At 39.7% G+C, this 19969-nt stretch overlaps 1 protein-coding gene and 1 long non-coding RNA gene across 7 annotated transcripts in view; one reads left to right on the top strand and one right to left on the bottom strand.

Annotated features, from left to right (window-relative positions):
* The window catches only part of INTS6 (integrator complex subunit 6), a 90595-nt gene extending 76971 nt beyond the window's left edge, over positions 1–13624 (bottom strand). The window contains exons 1-3 of one of the 2 annotated variants that reach the window (XM_025874970.2): positions 12982–13624; positions 12518–12595; positions 11552–11701 (exon numbers count right to left, since the gene is read on the bottom strand). In XM_025874970.2, the coding sequence (XP_025730755.1) occupies positions 11552–11701; positions 12518–12595; positions 12982–13092 (339 nt within the window). In that variant the 5' untranslated portion in view covers positions 13093–13624. Of the gene's footprint in view, positions 1–11551; positions 11702–12517; positions 12596–12777; positions 12801–12981 lie in introns of those variants that run through there. The other variant, XM_025874971.2, reaches the window with a different exon arrangement.
* The window catches only part of LOC112826728 (uncharacterized), a 33953-nt gene continuing 26906 nt past the window's right edge, over positions 12923–19969 (top strand). For 4 of the 5 annotated variants that reach the window (XR_012378810.1, XR_012378808.1, XR_012378809.1 and 1 more), the window contains exons 1-2: positions 13892–14022; positions 15389–15598. This is a non-coding gene — a long non-coding RNA (uncharacterized lncRNA). Of the gene's footprint in view, positions 13021–13891; positions 14023–15388; positions 15599–19969 lie in introns of those variants that run through there. The other variant, XR_012378811.1, reaches the window with a different exon arrangement.

Here is a 19969-nt window from a genome sequence, read left to right on the forward strand (position 1 = left end):
TAATTGGTTTTGGCAATATTTTAAAAAGTAATAGAGGTAGTGTTTATACTGGCATAAACAAAGTAATGAGAATATATCAGAAATATAATTTACTTAAGAAATACTAACATTCAGGATAAAGAACCTAACATACCCATAGGAAATGGACTGGGTAATGACAATTTGGGGAAAAATTATTCCAGCAAAGCATGTAATAGCAAACATGTTGCAAACAAGGCAGAAAAAGTAAAAAAAAAAAAAAAAAAAAAAGCCAGGATTCAAAGACAGATGAAGTTATACAACAATAATACTGAAAATTAATTTGACCTCATTAAACACACAGATCTACCTATACCATTTAGACTAATCATCTCCTTGGGGTGTTGATTACCACCAAATCTATAGATATTACCTTTGGTCTGGTTAAATCATATCTTTAACCATTAGGGCTACTTCCTTCTAAACATCTACATATATGGTCTCAAAAGAATCATTCACACACACAATAGCCCTCCTACAAACAGGATGGACTTCAACCATAGCGTTCTACATTAGTATCTTCACAACTACAATTGAAAATGAAGAGAAACAGCCTAATAAATGTTTCATGTCAGCAAAGTTAGCAATAAAGCATTAAATTTAATAAAGGGAAAAAAATCGTGGTAAGCACTTGGAAAAACTGACAGTCTATTTTTTCCCATGTGCTATAGCTGAAGGCCAACTTGAAAATAATTTAATTGGATAAATCATAATTCAAGATTAGTTTTAAGGGGTCCTGCTTTGTAAAATATATGATTTTTCATTTTCTAGGAAAGGTAACCCAATTTCAAAAGGTTTTTTAGAAGGAAACATTAAAATTTCTCCAAATCCATTACATAGGTATTTGTACTTGAGTAAAACAGTTTCTAGAAATCCATTCTTCCTAGACTGTGACAAATATTTATTGATGCTTGTGCTAAGTCCCTTCCCAAGTGTTTAAACAGGTTTTAAATTTTCAAAATAAATGACATTTTTAGGAAACAAAAAACCCATAATATTTGGGCTTCCTGCCAAAAAGTTTTTTATAAGCCCTTCTACTATACATACAAAACCACCAAGGTTTTATCTGAATAATGAATCTCATAAAAAAGCAGATGTCATATATGGATGACTGGACAGTTGTTACATATTTTTGATAACTGCTATAAGCTCACTAAAATGGAAGCTCTAAGAATAACTCTTTTTTTATTACATTAAAGATTTACATTGAGTATGTTATTTGGGATTAGACATCGTCCATTCTGGATTAACAATAAAATTTATACACAAAGAGCTTTTACTCTTTCTATTACCTGACTTAGGCCCAATTTTCTGGATGCAATCTCGATTTTTCTTTCTAACTTACTGCTTTGAGAAATGGACTGACAACTAAAACTGTACAACAAAAATTCAAAATTTTACATTAGTTGTTACCTGCTGAAGTATATAAATGACCAGGAACTATCACAACTCAGGCATTATCAGAGGCCACAAAGACATCATTTTGGATAATCCAAAAGTACTGTATAGCCTATCATCGGCTTGCAGATGGAGCCTTTGTAACAACACTCACTGAGGTTTGCAGTCTAACCTCTCACAGAACACTGCATACTCAAACATCTTCAATTCCTGTGATTAAAAATAATCTGTTTTTTTATAATAATATAATAATTTATTTCAGAGTAATTTGTTGGGATACTTCTGGCGTTCAAACTCCAAAATAACCAGAAGACTTTGTTGATGTTTCCTAATATCTAATTAGGTTCACTAGCTTTAAGACAAAGGGAAAGTTTTCCTTTAACATGCCAGCATCAACGTTGCCATTTACTTGTTACAAAGTGCATTACTAATAGCTAACGCTACAATTTCTTTTTCTCACATATTCAAAACTATTTTCATTTCTGTAGTAGTTTTTTAGATGATATATTCCTTCCAAGAACCTTTACCATGAGTCCGTCAGCTTATCTAGGCAAAACTAATGGGTTGCAGAGTAAGGAAAATGTTAAAATGTCATACACTTTTAAGGCACAGATTAATAAAGCAAGAGTGTGTAGGAACTAGAATAAATCTTGGTAAGATATCACTAGGCTGATATAAATTTGTCCTACAGTTACAACTAATCCTTTTTTTTTTTAGATTTTTTATTTATTCATTTGCGAGAGAGACGGAGAGAGAACAAGCAGGGGGAGAGGCAGAGGGAGAGGGAGAAGCAGACTCCCCGCCAAGCAAGGAGCCTGATGAGGGACTCAATCCCAGGACCCTGGGATCATGATCCGAGCCGAAGGCAGACGCCCAACCATCCGAGCCACCCAGGCGCTCACAACTAATCCTCTTAATTATAAGAGTCTTAAGTTAAAATATTTTTTTATGTGCAACTATCTCTCACTATACCAATAATCAAATTTCAAATTGCATATGCTCTAAAAAAGAACTATTATCACATAAAAATAATCCTTTCTAGGCTTTTCCTGTTTCTCCCACATAAACCTACATTATAAATAATAAATTCAATCATAAATTTCACATTTGACTTTTCTTCTGCACAAGAACATCCTCCTCCAACCTCTATCCCAACTATCACCAACTTAAACTCTAAAATATACAAAGCCCTAGAAATGGACTCATCTAAATTTCCTCAAAGATTAAAACCTTCTTGCTTTGAAAATTAAAACATGTCTGGTTTATTAAATTATTCATGTTACCAAACTGGTTTTGAACAAGAAACAAGAGATTTTGGGGGACCCTGGGTGGTGCAGTTGGTTAAGCGTCCAACTCTTGGTTTCAGCTCAGGTCCTGATCTCAGGGTCATGAGATTGAGCCCCACATCAGCTTGGAGTCTGCTGGAGAGTCTCTCCCTCTCTGCCCCTCCCACTCATGCTCTCCCTCCAAATAAATAAGTCTTTAAAAAGAAAGAAAGAAAAAGAGATTTTGGAGAAAAGACTTTTTAAAACCAAGGGAAAATATTTTTGGAGCCATCTATGGAGCTCAATTCAAAGTCAAAACCATTATGTTTCTTAAGGCACAAAATTTTACTTTCGTTAGAACTACTCGATAGCTAATTCTAACTTCTTATGTTGGATATATGTCAGGTTGCAGAACTTTTCTCAAAGGTTTCAAATTAGAAAGTTTTTATCCTGTTAAGTGTTTAACATAACATTGGGATGACAATAATCATCATCATCTGAGTTTCTACCATGAGCCAAACACATTTTGCTAGATGATTAACAAATATTTCTGGTTCTTATAAAAATTCTCAAGATTGATGTTATCACCATTTTGTGGATAAGAAATCTGAAGCTCAGTGAGGTTAAGGGGACTTGTCAATACAACCTAAGCTAGGGCGCCTGGGTGGCTCAGTTGGTTAAGCGACCAGCTCAGGTCATGACCCTGGAGTCCTAGGATTGAGTCCTGCATCAGGCTCCCTGCTCAGCAGGGAGTCTGCTTCTCCCTCTGACCCTCCCCCCCAATCATGCTCTCATTCTCTCTCAAAAAAATAAATAAAATCCTAAATATATATATATAACCTAAGCTAGTAAGTAGCAGAGCCAGAGCCAGGCACAGCCAGTTCTAATGAAGTGGTTCTTTCCGTATCACCACACTGCTTGTCCTGAAAATAGCTAGATAAAATACTCTTATGTGGCCACAATTCCAATTTTTAAAATTCAAAAAAAAGGAATTTCACAAAAATGGTAATAGGTGTTATAATAAACTACGTTGCGTATCACTTAATCTTCACCATAATCCCGCAGCACAGATCCTTTCATCTCATTTTCCTCATGGCAAAACTGAGGCAGAGAGGTTACATGGAAATCATGGGTAGAGTGGGAACTGATAGAACCAAACCATTTTCTGAATCTTGAAACACAAGGCTTAGAGGTTTTCAAAATTATGTTACATCAAAGGAAACATGATGGTTAACTAATTACAAATCTTACAAACCAGATAAAAAATTATATTGTAAGGCTCATACTAGCTGGCATACTACACTAGAAAAGCCAACTAATCAACTGACTAGGTTAATAACTCTGTATGAACCCACTATATCAGAAACTGAAGTACCATTAAATATATACATATATTAGTATTTAGGCCTTAAAATAACAGTGGTGTAAAATCTTGTCAACTATCCCCCACATTCATATTCTTACTTTTTTCCAAACAAGAGTGGGAAGAAAATCCAACTGCATGTAACAGTATTTCCATACAGTGTTACAAGGCTAAACGTAACACACTGACAAAATGAATCGCCTGGTTTTCACAGAGGAATTGAAAGAAAGCATATTCCATAAGAGAAATAACAGACATACCCCACAAAAGGGATTCAGATCTACTGGTTATACTTTTAAATAAAATTTGTTCTCAAATAACATACAAGTTCCTAATAAAATCTGCATAATTGTTCCATAATCAATTTCAATCTTTTAAAATACTTCATAAGTGTGAAGAAATAAAGCCTTTACTTTCTGGCCTTTACTCTCTTTATGTATAAAATGAGCCTTTACTTTCTTTATGTGTAAAATGAGGAAGATGGAGCAAGTTTCTAGCATGACTTTCAATTCTAAAGTCCCATAAAGGGTGCCTGGGTGGCTCAGTTGGTTAAGCGACTGCCTTCGGCTCAGGTCATAATCCAAAGTCCTGGGATGGAGTCCCACATCAGGCTCCCTGCTCAGCAGGGAGTCTGCTTCTCCCTCTGACCCTCTTCCCTCTCGTGCTCTCTCTCTCTACCATTCTCTCTCTCAAATAAATAAAATCTTTAAGAAAAAAAATAAAGTCCCATAAAATAATAGTCACAATAATATACATATAGAGGTCCAATGAAAACTTCTGTCAGTAGATGCAAAAGTTCAATTTTGTTCTCAAGAGTGTATATAAAAATTCACTAAGCTTCACATTTAGATTTGTGTATCTAAGTTATACCTCAATAAAGACGCTGGGGGAAGAAGAATCAGGGAATAAAGACAAACTAAAACAGAAACAAAAAAAACTTCAGTATTTTGTTTATGGTCTGGGGACCATGCTTAAATTAAAAAAAGTAATAATAAGGCTAAACAAAACATGTAAGGACAATACTTTTTTAAAATAAAAGAAAACAGGATTAGTATATGTGGGCACTGATCAACCAAACAAAAAAAAGCCCACCAAGATGATTTTACACAGATTAAAAACTTGAGTGAAGGATTATTATTAGTTAAAAATAATTTTAAAATATTTAAGAAAATTTCAGGTTATAAAATATTGCACAATCTCTTTGGAGAAATCCATGACATGAACATGGCTAATCCTTTCACTAATTCTAACCACAAATGACCTTAAATCAACTTAAAATACTTGAATAAATGTAATTCTTTCATTCAAATATTACATTTGTTCCTGGCCTTTTAATTTCCAGCTGTACATAATTTAATATATAATTATTAACATTCTCTTGCATGAAGGAAAAATAAAATTCTCTTTGAAGAAGTAAAACCTATTATTTTTTGCCTTTCATATTTATGACTTCTTTTCAATAATTTTTAATTAAGAATGCAATAATGTCCTTTGGCTATTTTCTCATTTTCTTTTCAAAGATCATGACAGAGTAGTTTTTTGATACTTTAGAAAACAGAGACTTAGGTTATAAAATTATGAAGAAAAATGATAGCAAGTGTTTTAAAAGAAAATAAAATCTGGGTCTTAAAATTTTTCATTTAAACTACCACCTTTAAAGCTAATGCTCAATAGGAAATAATCATATCCACTTTTACGCTACTTTGAGCTCAGTCAAATCTTATTAAAATATCCCTTGATACACCCAATAGATGTGCCCCTCAAAGGTCTCTTGCAAACAAACTTGTGTTAATCTCATCTTAAACACACTAGGGGGAGCTGCCCATTTGAAAGAATCCTAAAACGTGCTTTTTGTCCTGTGTGAAGGTTCCTTCTCTAACTTGTATTTCTGCAAAAAAATGACGTTCTGACTTATCTGAACCTTACATCTAGTTTTCATTTAATGCATTTTTAAAAAACACCATCCCTATACTTCGTCGTATTTACTGATTGCCAATAAGACAACTCTGGCCAAGTTACAGCATTTACTTTTCACACTGTTTCCTCAGGAAGGAATACAAAGCCCAAGGAAAAAAAATATACATTTAATATGCTGTAAGATTTCAAAGCATGTAATAAAAATCCACTTTAAAAATCTCTTAATTCTTACGATTTCACATTTAAAGCTGAAAAATAATGAACTAGAGGTAAATAATCTATTGAGGGGGAAAAGCATGCTTTGTGTCTCCTGGGCACGTCACAATTTTGAAAGTATATTTTAATATTCCATCCCATTTAAACCTCCAATCAATTCTAGAATAAGAGGACAATGGCTTCATTATTAGCAATCTAGAATATGAAGAAGCAGAGGCACAGAGTGGTCAAGTGACTGTCCAATGTTATATAGTAACTTAATATCAAGGTCAGGACTGGGATTTCAATTTTCACATTTCTGGCTATTGCACTTCTTTTACACAGTTAAATATAGATGGAGAAAAAACTTTTAAGCAAGTTTGTAGAGTCCTCTATCTGCCAATAAGAATTATTGGCCAATAAAAATTATTGAACATAATTTTAAGAGGTTTATAAGTTCAAGGGACTAGCCAAGGCCTTTCAATGGGGAAAGGACAGTCTCTTCAACAAATGGTGTTAGGAATACTAGATGTTCACAGACAAAAGAATGAAGTTGGACCCTTACCATACACCACATATAAAAATTAATTCAAAATGGATTAAAGACTTAAATGCAAGACCTAAACCAAAACTCCTAAAAGAAAATAGAGAGGGAAGAAAGCTTCAGAGACACTGGGTTTGGCAATTTCTTGCATATGACACCAAAAGCACATGCAACAAAAGAAAAAATAAAACTGGACTACGTCAATAACTAAAACTCCTGTCATCAAAGGACACAATCAAGAGTGAAAAGGCAACCCATGAAATGGGAGAAAAATTTGCAAATCACGTATCTGGTAAGGGGTTAATATCCAAAATACTTAAAAGAACTCCTACAATTCAGTAACAAAACCAAATAACTCAATCAAAAAATGAGCAAAAGACTTAAACAGACATTTCTCCAAAGCCAATATACAAATGGCCAACCAGCATATGAATGAACGCTGAATAATTAAGCAAATGCAAATAAACCAGTGAGCTATCACCTCACACCTATTATGACGGCCAAAATCAGAAAAACAGAAAACAGCACTGACAAGGATCTAGAGAAATTGGAATTCTTGTTCACCGTTAGTGGGAATATAAAATACTGCAACCACTATGGAAAATAAGAATTCTTCAAAAATTTAAAAATAAAGTACATGATCCAGCAATTCCACTTCAGGGTATATATTCAAAAGATCAAAGAGTCATTTGCATACCATGTTCATAGCAGCATTATTCATTCACAATAACCAAGAGGTGGAAGCAACCCAAGTGTCCATTATGGATGAATGGATATGCAAAATGTGGTATACACATAGAATATTATTCAACCTTAAAAAGGAATGAAATCCTGGCATAAGCTAACACAGGAATGAATGGTGAGGACATTTATGTTAAATGAAATAAGCCAATCACAAAAACAAACACTGTATGATTCCACTTATGTGAGGTATCTCTAAAGTACTCAGATTCGTAGAGAGAAAAAATAGAATGGTGGTTGTCAGGGGCTGGGGAGAGGAAAAAAAGGAGTTATGCTTAACAGGTTAAAGTTGCAGATAAGAAAAAGTTCTGGAGATTGGTTGAAAAACAACGTAAATATACTTACTACTACCAAATTGTACGCTTAAAAATGGCTAAGATGGGGGTCACCTGGCTGGCTCAGTTGGAAGACCATGCAACTCTTAATCTCTCTGGGTTGTGAGTTCAAGCGCCACCTTGGGTGTAGAGATTACTTAAATAAATTAATTAAAAAAAAAAAAACCAAAGGGTTACGGCGGTCAATTTGATATTATGTATTCTTTAGCACAATTTAAAAATTAGAAAAAGTTCAGGGACTTAAAAAATGTACAAAATACCATTTACCATTGTTTCCAGTTAATACTCAGCACAGTAGTATGTCCAAGTATTATAATCTACTTTCTTCTGACAAGATGTCTGTAGGTCAATAAATATAAAACTACTATTAATACCTTTGTTGATAGCCTAAAGGAGAACAAAAAAACCCAAACAGGAATCAAGTTTTCAGTACTTTACCTACCAACATTAAAAGCCTGGGGGCGCCTGGGTGGTTCAGTTGGTTAAGCGACTGCCTTTGGCTCAGGTCATGATCCTGGAGTCCCAGGCTCCCTGCTCAGTGGGGAGTCTGCTTCTCCCTGACCCTCCCCCTTCTCACGTGCTCTCTCTCTCATTCTCTCTCTCTCAAATAAAAATCTTTAAGAAATAAAAGAAAAAAAATAAAAGCCTGTATTTTGTACTACCTTAGTACTAAATAAATACTGCTTGCATAAGAGGAACAAAGTAGCATTATTAAAGCTCTACCTGAATTTGCTAAATTCACAAATACTTCTTTATACTGAAGAATAAAGTTGGTTAAAATTATTCTCCCTAAGATTTATTCAACTTGATCTTGTCTTAAAAGCCACTATTTTTTAATGAGGTAAAACTTGGCACTGAAAATCCTTAAAAAATTAAACACATATTGTATCTCCTTTTAGGTACTGCTCAAGGATGGTCTTCATCAAGAGCTCAGGGTAGTAGGTTAGAAACTGTTCTAAGTCCTTTCAGTTCTTTTGAATATATACCCTGGAGTGGCTGCTCAAAAGATCAGCATTATTTGAAACCCTGATGAACACATGTGAAAAATACATGTATCACATTCTGCTGCAATGATACGCAATTTAATGAGGTACTGCTATAATTTCTAAGGAAAAGATTGACTAGAAGCTACACAATTGTTCCATAATTGTAGAAATACCAGCAAATGGTACTGATTATCAAAATTAAATATTTAGAAGGATTTCCATACACAAGGGCAAGGAAGTTTTTACTGGGATGTTCAAAGTGCTTGAAGAAAACGTTCACCAAGAGTCATTTTTTTCTCAGCTACTTTCACCTTATGGACGCCCTGCAAATTCTGTTAGTATCCTAATTACTAATACCTCAAAGATGTTTTATTTTTAGGTATACTAACTAAATCAACATATGCAATATAGACATTAAAAATACTCTTGGGATTAGTTATGGAAAATCAAATATGTTTATGTACATTCTGGGAGTAGGTATGGGGGTATCTAAATAAATATATATGTACCCACATTTAGATATTTAAGAAAACTATTTGGAAACTTACATAAATGTTTTTAGATGCTCTATAAAAACAATATCCTCTGTCCCTTTCATCTAGCTCACCTTATCTCATTTCCTTCAGTAATAAGATTATAATACAAGTATTTAGTACTGTGGGCTCTACAGATCCTTGCATAGTGTGTGAAAAGGAAGTTATTATGTAAAAACACTGAGGTTACAGAATAAAGGTATTGCACAGAAAAGAAGCAAACACAAAGTACTCTTAGAAAATACATGAGCTATATTTAGTATTAACTCTTTCAGACATCCAAAATTCTTGATAATCTATCCTTTTTTTGAATAGGAAACGTTTAATATTTAAGTCAGCAAGATAAAGTCTTAAGAAAAATACCTGTGGGAAGATGTTTTCTTCTAATTAAACACTTTACTCAATCATTTTCATTTGAAAATTGTGGCTGCCTCAGTTATTTCAATGCTAGTGTCATTTTTATGTGCCAATTCAGGAAGCACTAGTATTACTCCATGCATCCTTAGTTATTCATCAAATAAACTGGGAAGAATTATCCCTCCCCCTTCTTGAATTAATAAAACCTAACATTCAAAAACAGCCTAATCCCCAGGCTCTTCTCTTGGTCCAAGTGGTAACAGCACAGCAGGACCACCTTCAACATCAAATATTTTGTAAGCTTTACAGACAAAAACTGTAACTGGGAAAAGGAAAATACAGGTTTAAATTACAAATGTCCTCAGCCTCTCCATGAAAATCAGCTTTTCTAAGGAAGCATCCTAAGAAATATTTTTAATAGGTGGTAAGAGGTAAATGCCTTGCCCACTCATAAAATGTGATGCAGGGAAACAAGAAATTAATGGTTCTTCTATACACTGACAACTAAGAATAACCAAATAATGGAAAGTTTCAAATTTGTCTTTGAGCTCAAAAATATTTAGATCAAAACATTAACCAATAAGCCTGTATAGCACTACATATAACAAAGAAATATAAAAGGAAAAGAAATCCATTTTATAGGAACAAACTGAAAAGTTCATGGCAAACCTACCTAAATTACAAATGTTGCAAAATAAAACAGAAAAAAACAAAGGTTTATGTGGTAAGAAAATATACATTTACTGAATTAAGCAATGGAGGTACAATTCAGTAAAAATAGAACAAAGTGAATCTGAATTGCCCATACTTTAAATGCCATGGGATTTATATTCAACAACCTCCAAAAATGTTCAGGTGCTGAAGAGTTAGCACTAAGTAAAGCATAAACATTTCTAAAACAAGTGAACAATTCTGCTTCTTTCTGTATAATACAACCAAAAGTTGTAGTCACAGAAGAATTTCCCTGAAATTTGTCAAATTCATGAAAATTGCGGCTCATGGAGCTTGGGAAAAGCACAAAATGTATTCCTAAATGTATCCTTGTGGCAATAATGTTTCTGCACTCACTACAACCTAAACACTGAACTTGGGTTTAATATTCCTTTGTTATGTATAACATTACACATTTATCAGTATCTTTTACTTTCCTGGCCAGCAATCTCAAAAGTTGTAATGGACTAGCATGCATTATTTCACAGTGAACCATAATGGAGTGGGGGCCGTGGGGGGACAGAGAGGATAAAGAAAATTCTTTCCCAAAAGTCTGGAGTCCAAAAATAGTAACCACCTCTGGACCTGCAATTTAATTCAGAAATGAATTCAGAATTCTTTCTGCATAGATGCTTACTGTAGATGCTTCAACTGCTGAGAAATCTTAATGTACTCAGTTATTTGCACTCCAGTGAAAATCTTAGCTTTCAGAATAGCTATAAAATATGGTTAAAATAAACCCTGATAAAACAGAAAAATTTCTCCTCACGTTTTTAGTAACACAGAAATGAAGACCACACTAATCAACTAGTGTCTGTAAGTCACTGCAGTAGTTGCACAATTGCCTGTGGGTAGAGTATCACAGAAACTGAGTGTGGTGAAGCAGGATGTTTTCCCCTTTTAGAACCTGAGTGAACTTCAAGGGATTAACACCAAATTCAGTCAGTTCTATAGCACAAAATTCAGACCCTTAATTCTGAATACAAATACATTTTAAGGAGAAAAAAAATGAGGGCTTTAAAACCATGTACCGTAAGGTCAGTTTCACTTCTGTATTATGTGCATATACTGTACTTTCATCTGAAATGTTTTATTACTTGTATTTCATGTTATATAGGTTTTGGACTTGACTGTGTTTTTCCACAGAAAGAAAAATCAACTGTTTTTCCACCTTAATATTCAACCTACCTGCCCATAGTTGTCTATGCCAGTTACTAATCTATTTAAATTTAATAAATCAAAAGCTGTCCTTAAGGATTGGCCAAGAGTCGTAAGTCCTTCAGCCTGAAGGTTTTTCAGTTCATTCATAAACGTTGCATGGTTTTCTTTCCACCCGGCCTGAAAAGAAAAATGTAAGAGTTTTTTTTCATCCTTTAAAGCCATGTACACATGGACAGCCGTTACAATCTGCCGTTCACCAAGGAGCTGCTTCACTTTACAGTATGGTTTGGTTAAGGTGTTAATACCATAGTATCACTGCCGAGGAAAACTCTCTTCAAAGGTGGCCAAGAAAAAAACTTGCTTGCTTACAGCTATTGGTGGCTAACAGCCTTAATACTAACTTCCCTGGGAAATTTACTCCCTAACCTACTACCCAAAATTTGGGCATGCAAAGGTACTAGTGGAAAGCAGAAGTGAGCAGGACTTCTGAAGTTAACCTAGAGCTGGTCCGCTGGCCCGCGGCCCTGGGAGGAAAAATCCGAGCACCTAGCCCCGCAACCCCCCCAGCCGGCTCGCTCGCCACCCCGGGCAAGAGCAGCCGAGCCCCGGGCCGAGTCCCCTTTAATGCAAACCCGGGCTCGGCGCGGCCGGGCCCGGCTGTCACTCGGGCTAACTTGAATAAATATCCCCCACAGTTCATTGCTGCCGCTCACGCCGCGGAGGGGAAATGTCGGCCATGTTGATCGCAGCGCCGCTGCCGCCGCCGCCGCCGCCGGGCCGGGCTGGGGAGGGGACGGCGGTGGCCCGGAGACTCCGCGCCGCGCCAGGACGCTCCGGAGCGGGGGAGGGGGTGGGAGCCCGCAGGGGAAAAGACCTCAGCGCCCGGAGCACAGCTGGTGGGGGAGGGGAGCATAATGAAGGGTGAATGGGGGGGGCGGGGAGGGCGAGCAAGGAAGGAACAGGGAAGGGAAGGGGGAGGGCGAGAGCTGTTACCTTGATAGCATAGGGCGGCTCTTCGAAAGTGACCAGCATATACCTGTCTCCTCTGCTGGCAGGGTCCCGGGCACGGAGCTGCGGGAGAGCGGGTGGGGGACGGGAGGAGGAACAGGGCGGACGAGAGGGAAGCACAGAGGCGAGGTTACGAGACGAAGGGGCGCCCAGCGGCCCCGCCGTCCCCCTCCCCCCCACAGTACCGCACACGCAGCGGCCACCCCTCCACACCGCCCCCCACACACAGATCGGCCCCCACACACCGCCCGGGCCCGGGCCGAGCCCGGCTTGCAGCGCCCGCCCGCCCGCCCGCGCGGTGGGGGAGGGGGTCCCCGAGCCCGGCAGCTCCCGCAGTCAGGTCCCCGACACCTCCGCCTCGCCGCCCCCGGCCGCCCTCCTCCCCCCCCACCCCTGCCGCCCGCGGGCCGCCGGGCCCCGGTCTCCGCCCGGGCTCGGTCAGTCGGTACCTTCATGAAGGTCTCTACCGCGCCTTTGGCCGTGTCCAGGTAGGTGGTGCCCAGATGGCTGCGCTGGTTCATAGAGGCAGACGTGTCTATCAGGAACAGTAAGATGGGCATAGTGCTGGCCGGGGACACCGGGGCCCGAGGTGGTGGAGAAAGAGGAGATGGTAGAGGTGGAGGCGCCGGTGGCGGCGGCGGCGGCGGTGACCGCCGCTACGCGGGGCGGGGGAGCGCGGCCCCCGGGAGGAAAACACCGTCTGGGTCTTTCCTCCGGCTGCGGGGAGTTTCTCCCCCGATAGTTGAGAGGAAACTCCCCAGACCCAGTCCTCCCCGTCGTACCCCCGCCTCCGCCTCCTTCTGCCTGCCTGCCCGCTGGGGCGGGCGCCCGGCCGTCTGTCTGTCGGTCGGTCCGTCCCCCCCTCCTCGGGGGTCCCGTCCCCACTCCCGGCCCCTGTGTGTGTCCCAGCGGGAGACGGGCCTGGCTCCCCACCCCACCCCCGGTGCAGGGAGTGGGGACCTGGGAGCTGGCGAAGAGGGGAGTGGGCTGAGGGGAGATTGGCCCTGGGGCTGTTGGGAGAAGTTTCAGGGACTCCCTCCGCACCCCGGCGGTGTCACCACTTTCTCAGCCCCTCTCGCTACTGAAGCGCTTTTCTCTCTCACACTCCGGTTTTAACTCGGGCAGGGTCTGCAGAGGCTCCGCCCCCTGACACGTCCTCGAGCCACGTGATGCACCGCCCCGCTGTTCTATTGGCTAAGCCCAAGCTTCTTATTAGCATATTCAAACAGCTCAGGGGCGGGGGAAGCTTGTAGGCCGGCTCCGGGAACAGTTATTGAGCACGCGCGGAGGCGGGGGGTCGGGTGCGCGCGCGAGCGAGCGCCAGGGATGAGCAGGCGGGCCAGCAGACGCGGAGGCGGGCTCCGGGAAGGGGCGGGGACGGACCGCGGAAAGACCGCGGGGTGGGGGCGGGGGACGCGGCGGCGCGCGCAGAGCGGCCGCGGCTGTGAGCCTGCGCGTCAGTGCCGCTGGCCTCTCCTTGGCTGTTGGAGGTGATAGGGGTCGGGGGAAGGGAAGTGGAGCTTGGCCTTAGCTCCCCTTGCGAGGTTGCTTTATCGAACCCCCTCCCGGGTGGGCGAAAGAGAAGGGGATGAGTGAAGTAATCAGATACCCGATCAGAAGGGGTCAGGCCCCGCGGTCTTCCTTCCGCGGAGAGCTCCGACCCTGCGGTCGCGGGAGGAGGTTCCTTGGGCCTGGGAGGGCCGGCCCCACCGCGGGCGGGCCCGGGGCTGGGGGGAGGGGAAGTGCGAGGTTGTTTGTGACCAGGGACTAATCTCCGCCAGTCCCACCGCTCTGGGTGAGGAGTGGGGACGAGGGGTCAGTTTCGCCCGCAGTCTCGCTCGGCCTTGGGGAGCGACCTAGGGTGAGGGCTGGACCCGGAGAAGACCGGAAGTTCTCCTGGTGGAGGACCCAACAAAAAGAGAACTAACCCTCTGTTTTCCTAACTTAGCCCTAAAAGGGCATGAGGGAAGACTCAAATATCGATAAACAGTCTGTTGCCCTTTTTATTCTCGGAAAAATAACCGATCCTAGCCAAAGAAATACCTCTCTCAAGCCATGCTTTTTCCTTAGGGCCAAAGAATGTCAATTTCAGAGCTAAAAGTGACCTTAGAAAACTGTAGAACACTTAGGTCGTTTTTATATGGAAAAACTGATTTCACCTTGCCCAGGTGATACATACAGTGGGTTCCCCATAAACCCTTCCAGTGCTCTTTTCTTTCACTGTATCCTGTCTCTAAGACTGGTTCCAAATACAGTGTGAGGTAGGACGTTCTTGGTTAAAAGAACCCCTGTTCACCATGCCCGAAGTAATGAATCCTCTCCTAAATGTCCGAGGAAAACTGTTCACTCAAATATACCAGTTGAAAAACTGAAGACAGTACCTGAACTACAAATTGTGTTCGAGACATACAACCCTTATAAAGACCATGGAGATCTCTATAGGGCCTCTCCTGGTAGCATTGCATTTCGATTTTATTTTTTTATACTGAAATCCTTAATTATTTGCTGCCTGATCATTTAATGAAATTGTTCCTACTAAGCTTAACACAAAAGAGACATGTTTTATGGCACTTTTTAAAAAATCTTGAGTTTATATTGCATAACTTGGACTTTTCCTAATACTTAGGACAATCGCTGAACTTCTTGTCAATTTATAGTGGGGCTATTTCAGTAATAATTGTTTTACCAGTTATAAAGACAAAATTTTTCTTCCAAAGTTATAACTTGCCACTGAAAGATTTTCTTGGAATTGGTCTTCAGTTTTCTGTATCCGTGCTTTTCAAACTGGTCCACAGACCCCTGCCTATCCAAACATGTATTCTCTAGAATGACAAGAATTTCCTTTGCATTACTCAGGTTTGAGAAACACTGCTTCAAAGGATTGGTAGGATTTGGATATGTGAGTAAAGGAAGAGGAAGCTGCTGGTGAAGAAGTCCTTTTAAGACATTGAAAATATAGTGAAGAAAGGAGGTTAGCACAACATTGCCAATGGCTTCCTGGCGAACAGTGAAGTTCAGCTAGGCTGGAGCACTAGGAATGTGAAGAACAGAGTAAGATCCAGAAAGGTAGGTCAGATCTAGACAGGAGGGGGCCTTTATTCCAGACTACAGATTTTTTTCCCATATAAATTACTAAGTACAAAGCAGTGTTTGAAGGGAATGAAACTCAACTACTGAAGTAGAGGAGCATGCATTAATAATGACCTTCCCTGTTACAGTTATTTGAAATTTCCAATAGAGACATCATGGCTCTTCCCTGACTCAATGGAGTTGGCAGATTGTCATAAGTGGAGGTGCATGGTAGAGACAGGGTTAGATGCAAAAATCAGGGGAGCCAAGTCCAGTGAGCCAACCTGGAGCGTATAACCAGAACCTGTGCTTATTACGACACCTGAGATTGAAGGCCAGGTTTCCAGTTCAGAAGCCCAGAAGTGCTCCAAGGCATGGCCCTGAGGCAGAACAGGAAAGAAATCAGGACATAAAAAGGCAGCAAATCAAGAGGCAATCGGAAACCAGGAAGCATTGACGAGTGGTCCCTAGACAAAATTGTGAAATAGGCCAAGTTTATTCTTAGTGACTCTGGTTGACAATGAAGCTCTTGGTTGATGATGGCTTAAAGCAGTAGTTCTGGACTAGGAGATGCACATCAGCATTGCCCACAGAGTTGAAAAATAATAATAAGTGTACCGAATCCTCATACCCAGAGGAAAGGGATTCAGTAGAATTGGGATAGGCCTTGGTCATCTCATTTTTTAAAAAGCTCTTCAGGTGAATCTTATAAATAAGAGTGATTAAGAACTATATGCTTCAAGTATAAAAATAATGTATATGTCTACATCTAGTAATAATAACTTTAAGAATTCACATACTCTTAGAGATATTACATTTCTTAAAAGAACTTCTAAAATAAATCTGCAAACTAAAGCGGAAAAAAACTATAAATGTGACACCATATAGGTAACAGTGGATTTGTATCATATGCTTATTTAAATTGCTTGAATTCAAACATTTTTGACAAAAATTAAAAAGAGAAAACTAAATAGTGTCAGAGATTTCCACTGTTCCCTTCAATGAGTTTAGGCCTCAAAATAAGCATGAAATGGGAAATATGAATCTCTTCTTCACTCAATCTCTGTGATTCTAGAAAGATTCTGGTTATAGGCAGGCTTATTTTTTCTGAAACATGGCCCCTAAATGCAAGCCAACTATTTCATCAGACTCAACTGAAAAAACAGTGAGCTCTTGCAATGCTAGAGGGAAAATGAGTTGAAGTAGTGTGTGCTAAACCCTGTGCTGTTGCAGTCTAGGGGATTAGGGAAGATTTCCCTGGGAGGACATTGGTCAGAAGAGGTATGTGGGAGAAAATTTGCTCTTTGTTGCTGTTTTTAAAGGAGCTCTGCCTAAATGCTATGGCTCCCATCTAAAAGGGAATGCATAAATTATATGAAAGCCTCTGAAGGAGTGGTGACTCTGGCTTAAACAGCCTAAATTGTGGAAATGGGACTATTTTAACAATTAAGAACTGATGAATTAGATTCATTTGTAGGAGCCAACCAGAGCCCTTTTAAATTATTTTAAACCAATTAAGCAGGATAACACGGTTTAAAAATAATAATGTGCCAAGGACTTGGCTTATGGTATCTGGATGTGCCATCTGAACAGAGTAATCAGATAAACCCAATGTTCCTCATATGTAACCTAACAAAAGTTTTTTTGGCTGTCTTACTGTTATCTCAGCTCTCTGCTTTACGGTAGCCCATGATGTTGACAGGTTGAGAACATTAAAAAAAAAAAAAAGCATAAAAATTTAGAGGTGAAATTATGCAGCAGAATGTATTTGGGTATAACATATATAAAGAGATTGAATTTTGGTCATCCTATTATATGATACCAGTCTTCAGAAAAAAATGCTACTATTAAAAGGATATTAGACCTCTCTCCAATAAGCATTATTTCACAGTAATAGTTGAAGTCTCAGATGATTCAAGATCAGTCTTGAAAATGGACACTTCAAATTGAGAATTAGAATCACAGTGGAACAGTTTCTCCAGCTAAAGAACATGAACATTGCAGTAATTCGGTAAATGTTAATTGCATACCTAATACGTGACAGGCGCTATGGTAGGTCATGGAGAGTTTGTAGTCTAATGGAAAGACAGAAGACAGATAAACATGATGAGACTACATAATTATGATAAGTCAGCAAACACCAGGCTTGATAAGACCAGTCTTAGAGGATGGGTTTGAAAATGCAAGGTTATATACATAATTTCATCAATTCTGAGACACCACGGGTTCTAAGAAATGCCATTATTTTTGTACCACTGGAAGGAAAAAAGTGCTAATTAAACTATGACAATGATTTTTTATCAATTAGAATTTTTCCACAATGTATTGAATTCTACCAACCAGGAGGTTTAATAATGGAACATGTTTTAAAAGAATACTCCACTATTGTCTTCAGTATTTTCTTCCAAACCATTGGCTTTTAATCTACAAGTGTTTTTTTTTTTTAAGGGGGGGCGGGGCTAAGAGAGAGGGAGTGAGAGAATTCCAAGCAGGCTCCACGCCCAGCCCGTGCTCAGTCTCACAACCCTGAGATCATGACCTGAGCCAAACATTTAACCAACTGAGCCACGCAGGCGCCCTAATATACAAGTTTCGATGCTCATGCGTTCTTGATCCATCTAGAAGATGTCAGGGAAAAAGTTTTTAGACCACAACCAGGATTTATATCCTCTCTTTAAATGGTTGGTTGCCTGAGATGTCTAGGGTTTGCAATTTGCTAGGCATGCTCCTGGGAATAACCATGCAGTTTGCACAAATACAGCTACACCACACCGCCTTCTGGTGACAGCACTGTAGCACGCTGTTATTGCAAGTTGAATTCCAATTTTAGAGATGTTAAAGTAGAAAGAAATGTACATTTTAGAATCGGGAAGATACTGTTTAGTGCTGGTAGCTCTTAAAATAAGTGTCATGAGAATATACAAAGAGTTTTGCGAGCACTGAAGATAGAGCAGCTAATCTCACAAAGTAGGTGATACTGGAGCAGAGAGAACTCATGGGGCTGGGACGTGTGTGTGGAAGAGTGCTGGGACTGGGGTTGGGCCACATCACAGAGGGTTTCACATGTCTAAGAAATTTGGAATTTTATTTTTGGGTGATAGGGAAACAGTTTTGGGGTAAGGGAGTGATATAATCAAATTCTCATTTTAGAGAATTTCAGTAACAATTGGAAAGCATGATTATAATGGGAAGACCGGGGGGAAGGAGACCAATTAGGCAATTTCTGCATTAACTGAGGGAAGAAACAGGAAGTGCTATGGAAGCAGCACCAGGAAAGTAAGGAGAGGATCCAAAAGACATTGAGGTGCTACTACTAGGTATTTATCCCAAAGATACAAATGTAGTGATCCGAAGGGGCACCTGCACCCCAATGTTTATAGCAGCAATGTCCACAATAGCCAAACTATGGAAAGAGCCTAGATGTCCATCGACAAATAAATGGATAAAGAAGATGTGGTGTATATAGATACACACACACACACACACACACACACACACACAATGAAATACTACTCAGCCATCAAAAAAAAAATGAAATCTTGCCATTTGCAATGACATGGATGGAACTAGAGGGTGTTATGCTAAGCGAAATAATCAGAGAAAGAATTATCATATGATCTCACCCATATGTGGAATTTAAGAAAACAGGATCATAGGGGAAGGAAGGGAAAAATAAACAAGATGAAATCAGGGAGACAAACCATAAGAGGCTCTTAACCATAGGAAACAAACTAAGGGTTGCTGGAGGGGAGGGAGGTGGGAGGATGGTGTAACTAGGTGATGGACATTAAGGAAGGCTCGTGATGTAATGATCACTGGTTGTTATATAAGCCTGATGAATCACTGAACTCTACCTCTGAAACTAATAATACACTATATGTTAATTAATTGAATTTAAATCATAAAAAGACATTGAGGTGCTAGAATTGACAGCACTTGGTGAACTGAGTAGATATAGGCAGAAGCATCTCTTGTGAAATTAAATCCATCTTGTGTCATGGAAACTGAATATCCTCAAACTACTGGTAACTAGATTCCAATAAGAACGAATAGTGTTTTTTCAATCATTTGTCCAACAAATATTTCTTGAATCTCTAGTATGTGTAGGAGCTGGGAATTTAGCAGTGAATAAAGCAGAGGAAAATGCCTGTCCTTATGAAGTTTACATTCTAGTGGGAGAGGTAGACAATAAACAAGGTAAATAATCATATGCTATGTTCACTGCAAGTGCTAAGGAAGAAGAAGAAAGCAGAGAAAGGAACAAAGTGTTGCAGAGGGAGGAAGGTTGCAGTTTTAGATATGGAGAGCAGGAAAGACCTCACTGAGAAAATAACATTTGAGTAGAAACCTGAAAGGAATGAGAGACAG

Source organism: Callorhinus ursinus, unplaced genomic scaffold (genome assembly GCF_003265705.2).
Source record: "Callorhinus ursinus isolate GAN/ISIS: 27379988/994484 unplaced genomic scaffold, GSC_fseal_2.0 scaffold7, whole genome shotgun sequence".
Taxonomy (NCBI): Eukaryota; Metazoa; Chordata; class Mammalia; order Carnivora; family Otariidae; genus Callorhinus; species Callorhinus ursinus.